The sequence below is a fragment of the Natator depressus genome, chromosome 11, assembly GCF_965152275.1.
Source record: "Natator depressus isolate rNatDep1 chromosome 11, rNatDep2.hap1, whole genome shotgun sequence".
Taxonomy (NCBI): domain Eukaryota; kingdom Metazoa; phylum Chordata; order Testudines; family Cheloniidae; genus Natator; species Natator depressus.
In genome coordinates, this window is record NC_134244.1 from 38,954,712 (window position 1) to 38,975,353 (window position 20,642).

Below are 20,642 nucleotides of genomic sequence, written 5' to 3' on the forward strand. Positions count from 1 at the left end.
CAAGCATGCATGAAGCATACATTTAGAAAGTCTGCTCAAATAGCATTCAGTTTCCCTTTTAAAATGGTTAGTGTTTGAGTCAGGATTTAAATTGTGGTCCATCAGGATTTAAATTGTGTAAACTCATCCTTTTTTTTTTTTTTTTTCCTGTAGCAGCTGCAAGCAAATAAAGCCTTAGCGGTTGTTTTGAATGCTCTAAATACTGGAAGGAAGAAGAACATTGCTTTGCTTTTTCTTTAGCTGATCTTAAACAGTGAATATGCTTTTGATACTTTTTCAATCTTCTGAAAAAAATAATCCCCAAAGAGCTGTAGGGCAGACATTGCCATTTGCACCCCAGCCCCAGGGGAGAACACATGGTGTTTTCATTGCTGCCTTCCCTTTGGGATGTCACCAAGGGTTGGCAGCTTTAAACTGAATAATGGCTTCAGAGGAAACCCACCAGTCAGTGCTGCATGGGGAATACATTGGATCGGTGCATCCTCTAGGTTCCCTGGCCAAAGACCTTTCCTTGATCGGCATCACCCACTTTTGAGGCTCGGCTGGCCAGCTGTGGGCCCCAGGCATGTATGGAGTAGAAGATTCTGTGGTTTCTCTGCTTGTCTTCATGGAAAGAGAGAGAGGGTTGGGATAGGAGACACAACACTGAGAAATAAAATATTCAGACCACATGGTTTCTTATCTACCTTTGACTGGATATGACAGGGAACCATTTTAATAGCAAGAATGAAATAGTCCTTATCCATCATGATCAAATGATGGATTTAAATACCAAGCAGGAAAATGTTCAAGGGGGTTTAACTAGGAGATGCTCTGGAATAAACTCTGAAGGCAAGAGGTTACAGCCATATCACTTTGGCCACTTATTTAGGAGTCTTTAAGTGGATTTAGATGCCTAACTTCAGGTAATAAAAAATGCAAATTTTGGCTACCATGTAGGGTTGCCAACTTTCTGATTTCAGAAAACCGAACACCCTTTCCCCCCTCACTCCATCACTGCATCCCCCTCACTCCATCACTTGCTCTCCCCCACCCTTGCTCATTTTCATCGGACTGGGCAGGGGTGGGGGTGGGGGTATGGGCTCTGGGGCTGGGGATAAGGGGTTTAGGGCATGGGAGAGGGCTCAGGGCTGGGGCAGGGGGTTGGAGTGTTTGTGTGGGGGGTGAGAGCTCTGGCTGAGGGTGCGGGCTCTGGGGGTGTGGGCTCTGGTGTGGCGCCAGGGATAAGGGGTTTGGGGTGCAGGAGGGGGCTCAGGGCTTGGGCAGGGGGTTGGGGTGTTGGACTAATAGGACCAGAGAAGATGTAAGTGGGAGAGAAATAGCAGCTTTTGTTTTTCCTGACAGCCTGACTCTGGTATCATCATTTCTACACTGAAGGACATCATACTCTCTTTTGTACTGTACCTGCAGAAAGGGAAAATATTAAAAATGAAAGTCCAGCATGTTTGACCATATGGTTGTGGCTTTACAGCCACAGACACATGTTGAGGGGGAAGAGGTTATGAGGACTCTGAGAGCTGGAAAGATGGGTCAGAGAAAACCCTGTCATACCCTTCGAAAGGTTGTAGCATATGATCATTATCTGTGCCATCCTAGCTCTGTTAACCAGTGGGAAGTGAGATAGGGACATGACCCATTTCTTGCCCTCTTCGGGTGGGTTAGCACCCAAGTCTGCACTTGCCTCCAGCAGCCCTGGTGCCAAGAAATTTCAGGATCAAAAAATTGGTATAGCATATTGGCCTTCCATCGCTATACAAGGCTAGAAGTGGAGATTTTATATTGTGCAACTTAGTTTGGTAGAACTTGCCAGAATGCATCTCCTAGGTTTCTTTCTTTACAAAAAGTTAATAGTTTAGAGATTATCATGGATTCCCTCTGATCAGGCCTCTCGCATACTAGAAACAAGTGTAGAGAAGAGATGTGCTGAATTACAAAACGATAGCTTTATTTGGCTAGTTGATGAGCCATGGTGTGTTGCCAGCATGCAAACACATCAGACTTTTACAGGCAACATCTGCTTGAACTGTCTGGGGGAGAAAAAGCCAGAAAACATCCTACAATGGAAACAAAAGCAGAGATCTGACCTGAGGAAAGTGAGTATTAAATTTCCTTTAATGTTTAGCCAATCTGTATATTTAATATTGTCGTGCATCGTATAATGTGGCGACATGATGTGCTGAGAGGAGATCACATACTCACATACCTCAATATTACTGGTGAACCTGCAAAGAGAAAAAAGTGTGCTTTTTTCTTCTTCTTACCTGACTTTTTTTTTTTTTAATTCTTTCTGGATTTTACATTAGAAATTACGATCTTGTTGACCCTGGTTGGGTGATTGTTAGCATTTCAGGCCTTCTTTATATGTCATAAACATGAAAAAGGTCACAAGCTCATTTCCCCCTGGCTTTGCAGGACACCTTTAAAGGGAATGTAACTCAGATGTGGAAAATAGGCACCTACCTTGTGCATAGAAATCTAATATAATTTTCTGGTGGTTTTAAGGCAAAAATGTTGCAGTAGTTCAGGATACTGTCTTGTGCGTGGATGTTTGCTATAGTGGAAATCCTTTAAATGGACAGTGTTGATGATACAAAGTTTTGCCACAGACTCAGTGGGATAAAGATTGGGCCCCTACATCATTTTCAAAATGCTGCATGGTGTCTGTTTCGGATGAAAACCAGCAAGCCCCTATTATGCTATTGTCAGTCAAGCTGTATGTGACTTCTCTAGGTATTCTTTGTTTTAAAAATTTGAAGTGAATGCACTCTTCATGAGAGCGAGTGATTGACAACCCTGGTGCAAGCAAGGTTGATTGTGGGCAAGCATTGTAGAAACCTTTTCACATAGTTCAGCTATTGAATTTTTCCTGTGACCCTTCTTATCTCAGTCCCCAACCTCTTGTGAATGGAGACAGCCAAACACAGCACACTGCACAGTGCTTTTGTGTTGTATACGGTGAGGTGGCACAGGCCCACCTCCAGAAGCTTTGATTAGCTAGAGGTGGGGGATGGGAGGGTCACCGCCCTCCATTGTTTCTGGAGGGACTGCCCCCTATTGTATCTTATCTAATACATTTTTTAAAATGTAACCCTGTTACTATTCTTTCTGTTAGACTTTGCTTCCCTTCCTTCTATTCCATTTTCTTTCTTTTCTTTCCTCTCAGACATCATGGTGTAATTTTGTGTATGTAACCTCTGTGCCCTACCTCTCCTACCCACTCCTGTGCATTTTGCTTTCACTTTTTGTGTCCTGCTTTTTTTTTTCCGGACCCAATAATGTTACCTTTGTCCACATTGAATAGTATCTCCCTCTGTAACTAGTCCCATGGACCAGTACTCCATGTGAGTAAGGATGGCAGAATTCGGCCCTTAGATTCTAAATTGTTCAAGGGAGGGAATAGCCTTTGCCTTTAAAGTACCTAGCGTAATAACCAAACAAATAAATAATGGAGCTGGTCAGCATTTTTTTCATAGAACCATTTTTTGACCAAAAATGGCTTATTGACTAAAAGAAAAATGGTCATGGAAAGATTTTGGTTGTCATATGCTGGGGGTTTTTAATGAAAAAATGGAAGCTGAAGACCTGAAAATCCTGGTTTGCTGGGGAAGTGTCAGCAGGGCCCCTACATTTGATGGGGTGGGAGGGAGGAGATTATTCCCTCCTCTTGGAAGGACCTCAACCCTCCTGAGTCTGGGAGAGGTGGTGATGGAACCTCAGCAGATAGCTATTGTGTTCATGGTCCCCACCATCCCAAGCAGGGACAAATCACAGCATGGGAGCAGAGTCACATGGTCCCCATGTGGGGTGTGTTTAGGCTTCTGGATTGCCTTAATCTGGCCCTGCTAATATGTGCTCCTCCTCCCCATCAGAAAAATGACTTGTGGCTGCCCAATCAGTATTCCTTCCCTTGACCCTGCTCATTTGCAGCTCTTAGGCTGAATGAACAGAGGCAGATCTGCTCTGCAGGACAGGAAAGTACTGCTATCAGCCACGTGGCCCCCCCGTCAGGGATGGTAAATAGGCTGGAAATCAATGAGAGTTTTGTGGTACACAAAGAACTCCGAATGGGTGTCCTTATGAACCCACTTGCCAGATTTTCACCTATGGATTCTACTAAAGGCATGAATTTCAGATATAAATATACAGTGTAATTGGAATGTTTTAATATTCTAAAAAGAAAAGGAGTACTTGTGGCACCTTAGAGACTAACCAATTTATTTGAGCATAAGATGAAGTGAGCTGTAGCTCACGAAAGCTTAAGCTCAAATACATTTGTTAGTCTCTAAGGTGCCACAAGTACTCCTTTTCTTTTTGCGAATACAGACTAACACGGCTGCTACTCTGAAACCTTAATATTCTAACTACAGAATTGCAATGTCTAGACAATACTGTATGTTTTTCAGTCAGGCGCAAAAGTATTACTTCCCATATTTTCTTCTTTGGTAATTGGCACTCTCCACTTTGCAAATTCACAAAGCCATGGTTTTAATCGAAAAGCAAAATAATACATTGCAGTAAAGATTTGAACTGATTATAAATAAAAAAAATCTTTCACAATACTTCCCCAGTTTCAATTCCAGCTGTTAATTTCAGTTGCCCCTTAACTTTCAAAGATGAAACTTTCATGATGAAATGAAATGCAATACCATAACCATAAAGTTATTAGGTTAAATACACATTATGAAGCTTGACCATTGAAAAGCAAAACTGTGTTTATTCTTCTGCATCTGAAGGTTTTTGTGAAATATAATACTTGTTTCTGTCTGAATGAAGCTGGAAACTGAAACGGGAAACTGAAAAGTAAATGACAGAAATAAATGATGCCTTGTCAGGTCTTGCAAAAAGCTAATGAAACCTTTGCAGCTGTCAAACCAGTGGCCTGTGAATTGCAGTGTTCAAGGGAAAAAGTCAAAGATAAACCAGATGTTCCCAAGCAGAACACTTTGCCATACTTCAACAATGTGTATGAACTTGAACTTAAACATTCATATAATTGAGTTTATTTTCTTGAAGGTTATGATCTGACCTTCAAAATAATTTAGTATGCTAAATGCATACTTATTTGCATACATCATTATTGCTTTATAAGTGACTCATGATCTGTTATACACATACTGCTTTGAAACACTGGGCTTGATACATGAAAAAGAATCTCTTTTGGCCACCTCCTTATATTCTTCTTGAAATGCTTTTCTTCCAGTGATTTATATAGTGCTTCTTGAAACGTGAAAGATGTTTTCTGTATAATTTTGAAACTGAATTTATCTGTCGATATAGGTTCTTGCTTATTACTATGCCAACTGCCAAAAAATGTTCATGGCTGGAGACTTGCCAACAAATCCTGACAAAAATTTTAGTTTTAAAAATCTGTTTGGTATCTTGTTCACTTGTTTTTCTTTAACAGCTGCAGGAAAAAATTCTCTCCAGCTATCAGTCAAAACTTCACAAGCCAGCCGGAGTGTCTAATTGTTAATCTGTTTTTTTTTTTTTGGCCTCTTCAGTGGTGGTGAAAAAATATAGCCTGAAATCACAAAAAGAAGAGGACCAATGTGGCTTTATGATTCTCACAAAGCTTCCAGAGTATCATTCATTTCTGGGAAGCGAAAAGAAAACAAATGTCCAATTTATATTTTACTGGATCAGGAGAATGAATCATAAAAACCCAGAGAAAAATACTTTGTCTCTCTACAGTCTTTTCAGCAATAAATAATCCACAATCTTATCAGTATATTTGTCTATTTAACTTGGATCTCAAAATATACATATTATATTCCATGGGACTTCGCTCTGACTTTAGTAGCATGCGCACAACGAAGTGTCAGAGTGAGAGTCCCAGTGGTGGAGGAAATATCTGCTGGCTCTGGAATTGTAATTAAAAGATAGTGAAACATATAGAAACATTTTATTTCCAGTGTTGATACCCTTAACTGATTCTGGTCTGTCAATATCTTTTGGTCTAACTTGAGGACAGCCATTTCTTGTTTAAATTAAGGGAAATCCCACATGATTTGAACTGGCATATCTTTACTGCTCAGAAGTGACGATGATTTGGAATAATTTAAACTGAATGTTTTTGTTTTCTGCACATTTAACCTTCATATTAGACCAAAAATCACCCAACTAATTCCATATTGAGGTCTTGCAGACCCCCTATTATGTCAAAATTGGGGGGAGGGAAACACAAGGGATGCATTTAACATAGACTTTATTGTAGCCAGTGAACTAATAAACTATGAGCAAGTTAAAATTTCCCTAGATTCAAAAGCACACTACACAACGCTTTTGTGTAATTGACCCCATGATCAAACACATTTTTTAAAAAGCTACACTCTCTACAGGTGTCAGGCTCTAACTGACCCCATGTTTAGACAATGAATATAGATAGCATATATATCTATATAGGGGAGGGATAGCTCAGTGGTTTGAGCATTGGCCTGCTTAAACCCAGGGTTGTGAGTTCAATCCTTGAGGGGGCCATATAGGGATCTGGGGCAAACATTGGAGACTGGTCCTGCTTTGAGCAGGGGGTTGGACTAGACGACCTCCTGAGGTCCCTTCCAACTCTGATATTCTATGATTCTATGAACAATATAAAAGGCACAGGCACAGCAAAGTAGCTGTAAATGGCCTAGTACTTCGAACAAATGGAGCAAATAGGTGACATATGTTCTGAACATACCACAGTTTTGACACTTTGCACATTTTGGGTGTGTTTTTCTGTCTCGTTCTCTGAGCAGATGTAACATCTTCCCATTTCTTAGGCTCTGGATCAGTATCCAGCACACTAGACATGGCTTCCCTGGCAGCCTGAGGCGAGGCAAGGCTGCAATGTTCTTACCTGCACGAGTGGTTTTACCATTTCTGTACTCAGGTCCCTGAGAAACATCCATCTCTTATTCAGAGATTTATTATGCCATGTGCAATTCAACAGAATCCAAACAATGTACGCATTCAGATGTGCACAGTGCATGCGCAATGCAACAGCGAGTCTTTGCCCCAGCAACAGCATCTGTCAAGTGTAGGCTTGCGAGAAAATGTATCTGACAGTTGTGGCTTCCCAGAAACTCTTCCTATCAAGTGTAGGCTTCTCAGAAACTCAGTTTGACAGTGTTATCTTCAAAGACACTCAATTTGCTGGACTATTGTGATCATACATGAGGCAAATGTTATCTGGGGTCTCTCAGACCCCCAAGACCTTTTTGGTGCATTCTTTTGAACAAACAAACAAACAAATCACTGAAACTCTGATGATAAAAACAATGCTGAAAGAGTCATATAATAATATTGTAATTGCTGCCTCAAAACAAAAATAATCTAGTCTTGGAATACCTGCAAAATTAATTTGGGGTATAACTGACCCCCAGTACCTGGTGAGTGACATTTTTTCGCTACACTAAAATCACTAGAGGTATGCAGCCAAAACCAATGCTAACAGGTTGTCCTAATCATAGATGGAGAATACTTAAAGAAAGAATAGACAGTGGTTTGCCTGTCATACTTTATTTAAATGTTTGTATATGTTTAGGATCCAAGAGACCCCCAAAGACCTTGGAAGTGTAGTACTTTCATTTTCCCTATTGACTGACATTGAGGGGTCAAATTGAGCCTATTGCCTTTTTTAGTGACTTTTTTTGGCTACATAAAAACCACAGCAATTAGGTTGAAAAAACCAAAGCAGAACGCTTCACCTCATCTTAATTTGAGAATACTTAATGTAAACAGAGGCACAGGTTTGGCACAACATTTTTTATTTATATTTTATGTATATTTTTGTCAGATAGACCCCCCAAACCTCAGGCGGGATAAATTGTGTGTTTACGAGGAGGGAAAGCAATGCTTCAGAGAGTGGGGAATGGAAAGCCTATACATAAATACGCTGCTGTCAGTCAAAAAAAAGATAGACTGAGGTTGGCAGCAACACTCTAGCACTTTCCCCTCTTATTCAAGCACTGAAGGAGAAGAATTTTTAAGGGTGTTTTGTGGAGAGCACTTAGGTAGGGGCTGGTATAACTAGGAAACATGGGATGAAATTAAGCAAATTAAAATGTCCTACCAGTGAGGCAGAGAGAAGTTGTCTTTTCTTTCTTTAGTTTCTGTGCCTCAGAATATGACTGTTTATATCTAAGGGCATGATCCAAAGCCCACTGAGGTGACTGGAAAACCTCCTATTGACTTCAATTGGCTTTGGATCAGACTCCACGACTGCAAAGGGCAGGGATAGAGTCCATGGCCATGCCTCCTTTGTAACACCTGGAAAGCTGAGGAAGGGCTAGGATAGCAGAGAACCCCACCCTTTGTATCAGCCAGATGACTTTGGTGTGAGAAGGGGGAAACAGAGACAATGCTCCTTCTCCCTGGGAATGGAGGCTTAAAATTTATCAGATACCTACTAGTCAGAGGCTGATAAGAAAGATGGACCTTCCTGAGCATGCAGCCCAGTGACAGCACCCTGGTAGGCATCCCAGCACTCTCCTCTTTCTCTGGAGCTGAGGGAGACTGTGCAGAGTTGCTTTCTCTCTTGGGCATTACCCATTGCTAGTGGGACCTCCATCTTTACCAGTTTGTGGCTAGTAGGTTTAGTCTATTGGCTGTAAGGTGCTTGGTAAATTTTCCAAGCTTCGTATGTGGGTGCTTAGGGTACAGATGGGCATAAGAAAGGAGGAGCATGGGTGTGGCCTATAGAAAGTAGGGCTGATTGAATAAGCGTTCAGTGAATATATAATATGAGAGATTTCAGTCAAATAATTTCCTCAACAAATACTTTTTTGCAATCTTCACTTAGCTCGATAGCTGACCAAATACTATTTGTTGAAGGTATTATTTATTTAATAGATGTAAAAATCACCAGATAATATTTGTAACAAATATATTTTACTGCTATGTGACCAGCTTTCTAGTAGGTTTCATATTTAAAAAGAATTAAATTCAATGTGGATTGATAATATTTTAATTAAATACAGTGCACAATTAACAACTGTTGTATTCCTTAAAATTTCAGGGCACATGGCTTTAGGGTGATTAGTGGCCCAGGAGGTGTTCATATTGGTTATTAGGCTTATTCCTTGGTTTACTGGCTGTTGGGGATATTTTTCAAGCCTTTTGACAAATTACACTAGCTTTATTATGAGGACAGCATGTCTTGCCCATTTCTTGTCATTATGATCTCCTCTTTGACCTCCTTATGTGAGACCCCAACATAAAAGTGCCCTGGGGCCCTTTCAAATTTAATGTGACTAAGGCTGTGGAATGGGAGATCTTTTGGGCTTGAAAAGGATGCTCATTTAGCTGTGACTAACTCTCTAGCCAGTCCTGCTACCTCAGGACCTGAATCTGTAAATGCGTATTTCTTGGCCTAAAGCCTCAGGCAGCTCCCATTAAAGTCTATGGAAAACCTGCCATAGTGCAGGTATAGGTAGGTACTCACTCCTGCTGTGATCAATCTAATTAATTTCTGTGTTACTGTACAAAATAGTAAGTCTTTGCAGGGTGAGACCTTAAGCTTGTGTGAGAACTTGTTAGGTATAAATTTCATTCAGGTATTTACCTATTTTCATACAAGCCATTTGTATTATATAACCATTTGTGGTAGAATCTCATTATTACACATCATTAACTTCTCACTTTTTTTATAGACAGAAAATTTCCCCTTAGGAAATAGGTGTATATGTATCATTTCAAGTGAAATCTGCTTAAGTATAAACTGGCCAATATCAACATAAATATTGTCTCTGGTTGTCTCATTTCAAACTGTTGTAAGAAATGCACAAGAAGCATGTACCTGGTTGTGTTTGCCAGAGCCTGTTCATGGTGACAGGTGTGGATGTTCAGCTGCTAATTCCCCCATTAGAAACAATGTGGCAGGCTCTGATGACACAGTCTGTTCATTGGAGACTGGGTCTGGTTTTCCTTTATAAAATACGTTGCTAAATGTATTGAAATAATTTTTTTTAAAGTGCATTTTGCTTTTCAAGCATTTTTAATTTCTCAGAAAAAGTATTTAAAATCTGAAGCAGTTATTTTCTTTTTGCGTATCATAAATCTATTCACTGTGAGCAGTAATTAGGCACCCAGCTTAATGTAAAGGACAAATGGTGCTCACTGAACCATGTCGCTGGTCTGATTGTGGTAAAATAACCCATTTGGTTTTACCAGCTGTGACTTTGGAGGCAAACTGAATGACAGAAAACACATTAAACTCAACGAATTAAAACACTTCCAGCACCTACTCCCTATTACTGATCATTCAGAATCAATTCTTCTCTGGGGCTGAGCTTGCTAATGTCTTCATGTTCTAAGGAGCACTGAACTTTAAAAACGTTGTGTGTGCGTATGTAGGTTACCTTCTGTATGGGCTCAGTGTAACAGTCCTCACTCATACAAAACTCCCACAAAGTAAGTACAACAATCAGACCATGGAAGGCAGAGAATGTAGTGAGTGGAGGACAATATCCATCTGCAGAAGAATGATTCTACCTAAGGAAATGGAACATTTGGTATTGGTCTAATTATAGAACTAAGGACTAGGGGAAAAAAGGCACAAACTTGGGAAATAAATGGTTGATCACCCCTCTTGCATCAGAGTGCATTTAGAAAGGTCTAGCTATGCCAGCTCATGCAATGAACTTCATATCTACTTCTTGCAATTATCCATCACTTATATTAGAAAATAAGCTGCTATTGTCCTTGAGCTACTTATATATGGCAAGGATGATTGAACTGGTTACATGTGCTCTTTTTGAAGAAGAAGAATAGCATAAAACGCATCAGCAAGTTACTAAGAGATGGATATTTAGCTTTTCTATGAATATGTGCAAAATGCTGCAGAAGCTGCCAGATACTAATGAAGTCCAATGACATCAGCTGATGCAAAGAGATGCCATCAATAGAATAACACATGTTGGATATAACATAATCTTGAGACACAAATGACCTTAGATAGATCCCTGTTTGGGCCAAAGTACCAAGACAAGTGCTGTATTTGGCTGTGATTCAACAGTATGTGCTACATAAGCTATTTGATTCGGTCACTTTATATTTCATACACGCAATTCCAGTATTATAAATCAGGGTTTTTAATTGATCATTAGTTTCAGATTTCAGGAAAGTTACAGTCTTTTCAAAGAAAAACCAAATTCGTGGACATTTACGTATCCCTGGATATTAACCTATTTCCATGTGCTTAACACTCAACCGTTGTCTTAGGAGTTTGTCTTGCTCCCTTTTGCAGGAATCTTGGCCTCTTCAGATGCTCCAAGATCCTTGGTAATCCCCACCTCCACCACACAATGCAGTGAAACCTTTGTCCTAACTAAACCACATTTTGTCCTATCTAACTTTGGGACCTGCAAAGTGCCTTTCCACAGAATGGCAAGATCTTGCCCTATATATTGAACTGTCCATAAAAACTCTGTAGGAATCCTTGGTGAGTACTGTGTGTTCAAGTCAAATCTAATTTTTAAAAATTCTATTATAAAAAGAAAAATTAAGCTAACACACTATTTTAAAAGGCTTTAAAAGGCCATCAGTTAGCTTCCTCCAGCAGAGGCTGAACTGCTACAGCCTCAGGACAGATCAGGAGATATTTGATGACAACAGAGTCACTTACAGCTCCCTGAATCCTCTTGGGGTAGGACAGCCAGTGGACAAGGTGCTTCTCAAAAGGAGAAAAAAAGAAAGGCATCCTTCTGGTCCAGAGGGAATATATGTTGGCTCCATTCTGGGAGAAGGGAATGCCAGAGTGTTGCTTATGATTTTGAGAGAGGGGTGGCCTTACCAACACTAGAATTTTCTTTAAAATCTCCTATTAGTGAGCTCAGGAGGGGAGCTTCAGCCCATGGATAGCAGCCAAGAAAAGCCCTGAGCATTGGAAATGCTAAAGGTCAAAGTTTATCTGGATTGCTAAAATTTGCATAGATTTCTAAAATTCTAAAATCATAGATTGCTAAAATTTCCAACAATCTTAGAAAGCCTGTCATGGTATGGTGCAAAGGATTGGAACAATTAACATTATAGTATGTTTCTACTAGTTTTTAATTTAAGTTCAGTTAAATTGGGATTAGTGTGGCACAAGTGAGGTTTATAGTGCTTCAAGAAGAAAATCTAAGCAAATTGATGCTCCAGTCACCCAAGAGGAACAAGGGAGCCATATATACAGGCAGTGAGGGATAGCTGAAAGAGCCAGAGTTCTAGTTTGCATGGGGGAAAATGCAGATCTGGGCATAGGAGATATATCCCTAAAGCTAGGATAGTGATTAGTGGAAGAGAAAACTGCCAACCACTTGAGAAATCCCATTTGGGAAGGACTTTTATTCTTAAATGTATTGTTATTAGAATTGTTACAATTGTATTATCTCTTATTGTAGCATAACATGACTCTCAGTGAATTGCATTATGTGTTAATCAGCATGTCCTATACCTTATTCCAGCTGGTATTTTATTTACTCCTGCATATGTGGCCATTTATAGGGAAATCCACTGAGTACTAGGTGTCCATGAAACTCCAGTAATAGGCATGCCTAAACTTCTTGGCTTCATGGTTTATTATGAGGTTACCACTGCTTCCATAGAATCAGCCTGTAGAAGGCTATATGGGAGTGCATAACATTATCCTTAAGTAACACAGCAGATCTGACTTAACTTCAGTGGCAAGTGAATTGGCTTTTTTCTGAACACATATGAATGCAGAGTGGACAGTAAGACTGGGTTCCAAACTTCATTCAATGTTCTTCAATATTGTGATTTTAAATCAGGCGTTAATGTTGGCTAAACATTCTTTGGTTATATTAACCAAAGTCACTTGCTAGACTCTCTGTGCAATGGACCAAGAGGCAACATTTCATCTACTGGGTAATTTAAATAGTAGAAACATATAAAGGTATTAATACCTTGCACTTAAATAGCATCTTCCATCAAAGGATCTCAATGTGCTTTACAAACATTAATTAAATTTAGCCTCTTAACAAGCTTCTGGGATGTGTAAACAGTATCACCCCATTTTACAGATAGGGCAACTGAGACCCAGATTAGGAGATTTGCCTAAGAACACAGACGTCTACGGCAGTGCCAGGAATTGAATCCTGAACTTCTGGCATCCAGTTCTGTGCTTCAACTATAAAACCACCTTTCCAATATAGCCTAGATGATTAGAGAGAATTTAGGAATAATACCAAATTCTTCCATGAACAGATATAGAAATATTAGGCCAAGAAACTGTCCATAAACTCAGGGACTCATTAGTTACTTTATAATTGTCAGTGATTTATGATTTGGTGGATGGAATATTGAGAAGCCAATAAAAGAAGAAGCAGGCACCTTTGATGCTAGCATAATCTGATGGCCATTTGTAGGAATCATTCTGTTTTTACATGGTTTTCCTTTAGTTAGAAAATAATCAATTGATTAACTGTATTCCCACAGGCAAATCAACAATAACATTTGGTTCACTGGTCTGTTCTTCTATTATGAAATCCTACCTGGGTCCATGATAACATCTGCAACCATGGGATGTATTAAAGTTTAAATGTTTTACCCTGTGGTCTCTTTATAAAGCTTCTTTTTAGAATATCTTAGTGAAATAATGCTATGGAACTGACACTACCTCTGGATTACATTCTTTATATTAAACCCCATTATTACCTTCATGAATATAATCAGATGCTAGACTTTGAGAATAGTATCTAAAAGAACATGCAAACAATTCTATATTAGCTACATTACATAATTCATGAATACTGGTGAAACTTTTGACAAACCAGGCTTGACTTTTGAATTTGCAATGAAATTCCAAACTAGGGAGGTTTAACTGCAAACATTCGGCAGGCAGTAGGAATATACTTCACACTGAGACACTGTAGTGATTGGTGCTATTATCAGAACTTGGAGAGTCAGATAAAGTAGTGTTCCTGTAAAGTAAGGTATGTGGAGTCAAAAGTGGAATGACCGGAAACATACTTGCTGTTATCCACAATAAGGAACAGGAGTCTCAAGGCCACTCTGAAAGTACATTAGAGAGAGGCTTGGTTTTATCTGACGTGCTAGCCATTGTTCATTAGAAAGATTTTTGAAGCTTGTCTCTCTTTCAGATATAGTCTTGTTTCTTGCTGTATCTTCTGAAAGCATCTACTGTGCTTTGTGTTTGAAGGTACAGTTACAGATTCTCTGATGTACCCAAAGATATAAACATGGCTATTGGAAGACAGGACTGAAATATTAGTGCCATTGAAAATAACCCATCACATATTTTTTCTAATGGTAAATTTGATAAATGATGTGCACCTCAAACATTCTGAATTTCTTTACTTTGTGAAGAAAATTACACTCTCGGCACCTGCTGTAACAAAAGAGAAAAATAATAACATATTCAGCTCAGACAACGTGACAACCTGCAATGAAATGAAATGACTGCATTTGCTTTGAATAGAAACAGATGAATGAAAATGGTCCATTTATTACAAAGCCACATTGTCTTTTTTAAACTATGTTTTGATTTTTTTTGGACTAGTAATTGTTCAATGGAGCTACTATTTGAATGTACATGTGTGAGAAATTCAAAGACTGCTAAACAGATCAGTACAAATTTACATTGTGTTTATGTTGCTTACTCTTTGTTTTCCAAAATGTTTCCAAACCATGTCTTGTTGTAGAGTGTGGCCCTGAATTAAATGAGCGTGATTCATAATGCAATGTAGAGACTATTCATGACAATTTGGTATCAGATTAAGCTAAAGTATATGACTATTTTTGCCAGTTCAGTGTGTCCTCAAATACAATAAAACACAAATTAGTAAAGTTTTTTAAGAGACCTTTCTTACCAAACATATTTGAAAACTTTAATTGCTTGAAGAAAGCTATGGAAGATAATGACCCAACGTGCCAGGCAGGAAACTTTGTTTTGTTTTTACTAGAAATGGGCCTTACTGGATCTGGAAGTGGAGCCAAACTTACACAAAGTTTGAGGAGTTCAGATCTGGTTTTCTGGTAGATCCTTCTGATGGAGATGATGATAGTCACCAAAATTGTATCCAGGTCTGAATTTCCTCCGTGTTCAAGTGGTTTGGATTTGATGTTCCACTATGGGCCAATATTTACTTGTCTATATAACTTACTGTAGTATTCAGTGAGGAAAGTGGTTATATGGCAACTAATATGTGGCAGCATATTTGTTATTTCTAAGACTCTGGAGAGACAAGATAGGTGAGGTTATATCTTTTATTGGACCAACCTCTGCTGGTGAGAGAGACAAGCTTTCAAGCCACACAGAACTCTTCTTCAGGTCTGGGAAGGGAACAGAAGTTGGTCCAATAAAAGATAATACCTCACCCATCTTTTCTCTCTAATATCCTGGCACTGACATTGCTACAACTACACTGAATACAACAATGTAAGCTTCTGGGTGCATTCTTATGGAAGCCCCTGTTAATAGTTTTAGTGTTCATTATATGGAAACATTAATCTCCAGGTTACCAGAATATAAAAGTATCAAGTCATTAATGATTGAAAGTTACCACCATTTGTTGATGATCTCTCCCTTAGTTTTTAATATGCAGGTGTCCATGTTTCTGCACATCACGATCATAATTGGTTAGCTGAGTGGAGAGGCCAAGGACTGAATGGGCATGGAGACTGGATTAACTGCTCAGCCCTCAGATGATCCCTTCAGATTCAAGCTGAATTAAAGCAAACTGTAGGGAAGCTTGCATGATGTGCACTATGCATTCTGTACTTGTCACCAGCATCAACATCAATGAAATAAAAAGGGGAAATTCATTAAGAGGGAGAGGAATTGTTAAAAAAACCCAAACCAAATGAGACAGGCATCCAAAGCATATAGACTATTTGGACATTCCTTTCTGTGTCACCATTTTCTAATAGAGCTCATGTTATCTTTATTGAATATCCATGAGAAAATTGCAATAACATTATGATTTAACAGATCTTCCCTTAATATTTAAAACTGAAAACTGTGTTTATTTTTCAGAAATCCTCCCCCTACTTTGCTACACCCAGAAAAATGGTGCAGAGGATTCAACCACTTCATTTCACAGTGAGTTTTTCCTCCATTTAAAAACTGCTTACTCTGCAAGGCCTTACAGAGTGACATGAAACCCTGGAAGCAGAATTTACTTGGTTCACACAGTTGTTTTGCTTGGTAGAAGGTTATAACACATATGATCTTCTCATAAATTGAAGACTGCATATCATGTTTTGAAAACTGACCAGCTCAGTTTGATCTCTTCATGCAATTTGCTTAACAGCAGCTGTGGACTATACTAAGTTGACTAGCTTCTTGACTTGTGATGGACCCAGGGTGAATTTATTAATACACCTGGTTTGCTTGATGGCTTAGAGGTAAAGTTTGGTGGTATAGGAGATCTAAATGTGGTAGCAACATATGGACTTGCCTTGCAGGGAAGGGTTTGCTGAAGTAAATTCTAGGCAATTAAAATCAAAATGAAAAAGGAGAGGAAAAAAGCGGTTGTCCTAACCCCCTTTCATCCAACCTTGGATACCTCTAACAAACCAAAACCAGCAGAACATATTAAGTTAGGGACTGATGTGTTATCTAGGTGCCACTCAGCTTCAGCATGGGATCCTCAATAAACCAAACTCATGTTTTGTTTGTTAGTACAAGTAAACTAAGAAATGCATAATTTACCTTTTATCATCAAATCTAAAACTCTTATAATAACTTCCATTAATAAGCAAATATATGATATAATAGAGGTCTATAAAATCATGATGGATGTGGAGAAAGTAAATAAGGAAGTGTTATTTACTCCTTCTCGTAACACAAGAACTAGGGGTCACCAAATGAAATTAATAGGCAGTAGATTTAAAATAACCTGTGTAACTCCTTGCCAGAGGATTTTGTGAGGGCCAAGACTATAACAGGATTCAAAAAAGAGCTAGATAAATTCATGGAGGATAGGTCCATCAATGGCTATTAGCTGGGATGGGCAGGGATGGTGTGTCTAGCCTCTGTTTGCCAGAAGCTGGGAATGGGCGACAGGGAATAGATCACTTGATGATTACCTGTTCTGTTCATTCCCTCTGAAGCTCCTGCATTGACCACTGTTGGAAGACAGGATACTGGGCTATTTGGGCCTTTTGTCTGACCAAGTATGGCCATACTTATGTTCACCATATCTTAGGACTTCATTCTGCGCTAATATGCCCTTATGTTATCAGATCCTTATTGATTCAACACTATTCAAGTTACTTAATGCTTTAAATCTCTTATTCCTGGTGCTTCAACTGAAACAACACTCCTCAGTTTTTGTTTTTTCCCCTTGGCTTTGAAAACCTGGCTAGGTCCATTCCGTACCTGTGCCACAAATAATGTATCCAGAAATCTCTTGAAATAGCTGTGGTACATGAACTGAGTCTGACACAGACTTTCTGAAGTTGGTCTTTTGGGGCAACTTCCCATTTTAGGAGGTTGAAGATTAAGGACTTGATCCAAAGCTGATTAAAGTCAATGGAAAGACTCCTATTGACTTCAGTGTTTTTTGGATCAGGCCATAAGGTAAGGCAAGGTGCTGGCTGACCTACAGATGGTATCTACTACTGATGAAAACTAAAGGAGATTTTTTTTTGCTGAAGTGGTAGAACTCTGTGCATTTGGAGCAGATAGACCCGACCTCTTTTTCTGTGCTACATGTGCCTGGTTTAACTAGTAACTATGTAGTACCATTGTGATCACTGATTAATTACAAAGGATAAAAATCTTCCAAGTCTGCAATGGATGATGGCTGGCTTTTCTTCCATATTGACAAAGAACCCCTAAAATGTGAAGCTTGAGGTGCTTGTGGCGGTCAGCCAATGTTTGGGAGAAAATCATCACCGATGGTCTAATATTCTGTTTGTGTTGTGTAGAGACAAGGCAGTTGGTAAATATGAGAACAAAATTCAACTATTTGATACATCCTGCTTCAGTGTTGTCCTCCACACGCTTCCTTCTTGGTGCCTTCATTCTTGGAAACCCTTTCAGAGCTTGGGAACAATACAATAAATTAAGCTTAACACTTCCTGACCTTTATTCAAACTTTTAATTAAATGTGAACACTGAAATCCAATAGGATATAAATGACTCTATAGTAGGAGTCAAGGTTTGGTGGTTTATGTATCGAGTGTAATATTTGTCTTTTCAGTTTTTTGATATCCTGAAATTATACGTTTGTAATCTGATCAATTTTAATTATTTGTTTCCCAACAGCTATTCTCCAAATTCGTTGAACCTGCTTTTTGTTTTTACAGTAACATACACAGTGAAGCAGTGAAGTGTACTAATAAGCAGTGTTTTAAACATAAATGATATCTGAAGCAATACAACAATTGCAATAAATTTACCAGTTTTGTAGTTTCATGAAAGAGAACATTGGAATGGACTTTGCTGTGACATTGCCACATTTTGTTTACTGGTTTGCAATCTCCCATAAGAGGTGAAGTTACGAAACATTTTTAACCAGGGTTCAGTTTACATTAGTAAACCTTCATTTTTTTTATAATAATAAAAACATCAGACTATACAGCTGTGAACCTTTTAGCCACTACTGATAATTGGCTCATTTATATGCATTAGTTATGCATTTGTCAATGCATGACTCATGACAGCTTAGTTATGATAAATTAAAAGTAATGATTATATAAATTCCTTACTGCCTTTTATCCATATGTTAGGACCTTGCCTGATGTTTCTGTCACCCTTGTGATGAGTGGTTGGCTTTGTAGTAATTTCATTATCTACTTCTCTCCTGATGGCCAACATCATTTGCATAACAAGCTTATCTGGTTCAAGTTGTGGTCCAGACCTCTGTATTGACACAAAACGGAGCATGCTGTTTCAGCTAAGCATACCTTTGACTTAAGTTCTGTTGATACAGTGATTTCATCCTTGCCAACACTGGCACATTTAGGCAATGTAGTTTCTTTTCCATATTTCTGTGCCTTGTTCAGAATAATAGCGGTGCTCCAGATGTAATGCCAAAATGTTCTTCCTGTCCTGAGAGCCTTTTGTATTCTAAGTAGTCACTCACATATCACAGTAATTTGTAAAAACTTCCAAGCTGGAAGGTGTAGTGTTTTTCTCATCTAGCTTTTGAGCCGATTGTAGGCAATAAAGGTAAATTACTTTTGTTAACATGAAATCCACAGAATGCTAGTACAACTTGAGTTAGTGATTTTGCTGTAAAATCTCAGTGGACACAAAGCACAGGTAGTTTTTACCTGGATGTACGTAGGTGAGGTCAAAACTCTCTCCCTTCCCTCACCTAGTGATGACCTTGACTAGCTACAGCACCTTCTCTCCACTAGGATTTTGCAATGATATAGCTAATGAGATAGTTAGCTTGCTGTAGAAACACACCTTGTTGGTGGTGAAGACATAGCCTTTATCAGGCCATCTCAGACAACAGCAAAATGGCATGTCATTTCCTATAAGTAGGTTTGGAAGGATTAGATTTTTATTGGTAAAGTTGGTAAACATTGATTTCATTGCACACTCACAAACTGAAAATATATTCCCATCAATGATGATAAAAATTTACAGATAGGCAAAGTAAGAAAAATGCTGTGTGAGAGCTGTGGTTTGATTTAAGGATGTTTACCTTGTATATTTTGACATGTGATGTGTTTTAATGGTTATAGAGCTTTAGCTTTTTGAATCTCAGCATCTACTGTCATTAAATAATTGCTGTCTGAGCCCCTATAATTTCCTGCAACTGTGAAAATTTGATAAAAATTGGAAAAAAAAGCTTAGAAATAAATATCGATATCCATCAAAATAATAAAAATCGAATTCTACCAAGCCTATCTATAAAGTTACTTAAACAACTGCATCGATTGCCACCTTGATACGTACTAAAAATGATAGACTTTTACCCAGGTTCATTCAATTGAAATAAAATCTCAGGTTTGAAAAGTTCACTCCATCCTATGACTGTGAAAATTTATGAGGCTAAACTTCTTTTTTTGCAGCTGCAACATTAACGTATGTCCTCATATGATAACAATTCATGTCGAGCACCATTTACACATGTGGTGTTTCTGAATTCATGCAGGAATGTTAATATGGTAAATGGTAAAATGAGTAAAGATACAAATTAGTTAAAAAGAGTTCAAGCAACACATATAATATTGTAGTGTCTCTGGAAGTGGCAAGAAGAGTTAATGTTTTTGGAGCAGAAGGCTACAATAACCTTTATTTACATTACATCAGAAAATGGTCATTTTAATTAAAATGAGCAACGGTATCTCCAGGGACAGACACCTCCTTTTAAATTTATTTAGCCAACAATTAGCTATTATGGCTCCTGAAATTAATTTGTCTCTCTCAAGCTGCAGGGAATTAAATAATTAAGAAACTCAGGGAGTAGTAAGCTCAAAATGTAAAATTTCAAGATTTAGGGTCTCCAGCATTGAACACAATAATAAACACATATATTATCAATGACTGATTGTAAAAACAATGGAAACTGGATTTCCTAACTTTTTTAATTTAGAGTTTTGTATTACGTTTTCATGTAAAACATGATTATAGCCATGCATCACAAGGTTGAATTTCAGACTGAAGAGTAATTTATATCTCCTAATTGATCATCTAGATCCTAAGGGCCCTATTTTGATCTCACTGATGTCTCATTTAT

At 38.5% G+C, this 20,642-nt stretch overlaps 1 protein-coding gene across 1 annotated transcript in view; it reads left to right on the forward strand.

Moving 5' to 3' along the window:
* Positions 1-20,642, forward strand: part of MYO3B (myosin IIIB) — a 340,336-nt gene that overhangs the window by 100,902 nt on the left and 218,792 nt on the right. The window contains exon 11 of the mRNA XM_074967534.1: positions 15,977-16,042. Within this exon, the coding sequence (XP_074823635.1) occupies positions 15,977-16,042 (66 nt within the window). The remainder of the gene's footprint in view (positions 1-15,976; positions 16,043-20,642) is intronic.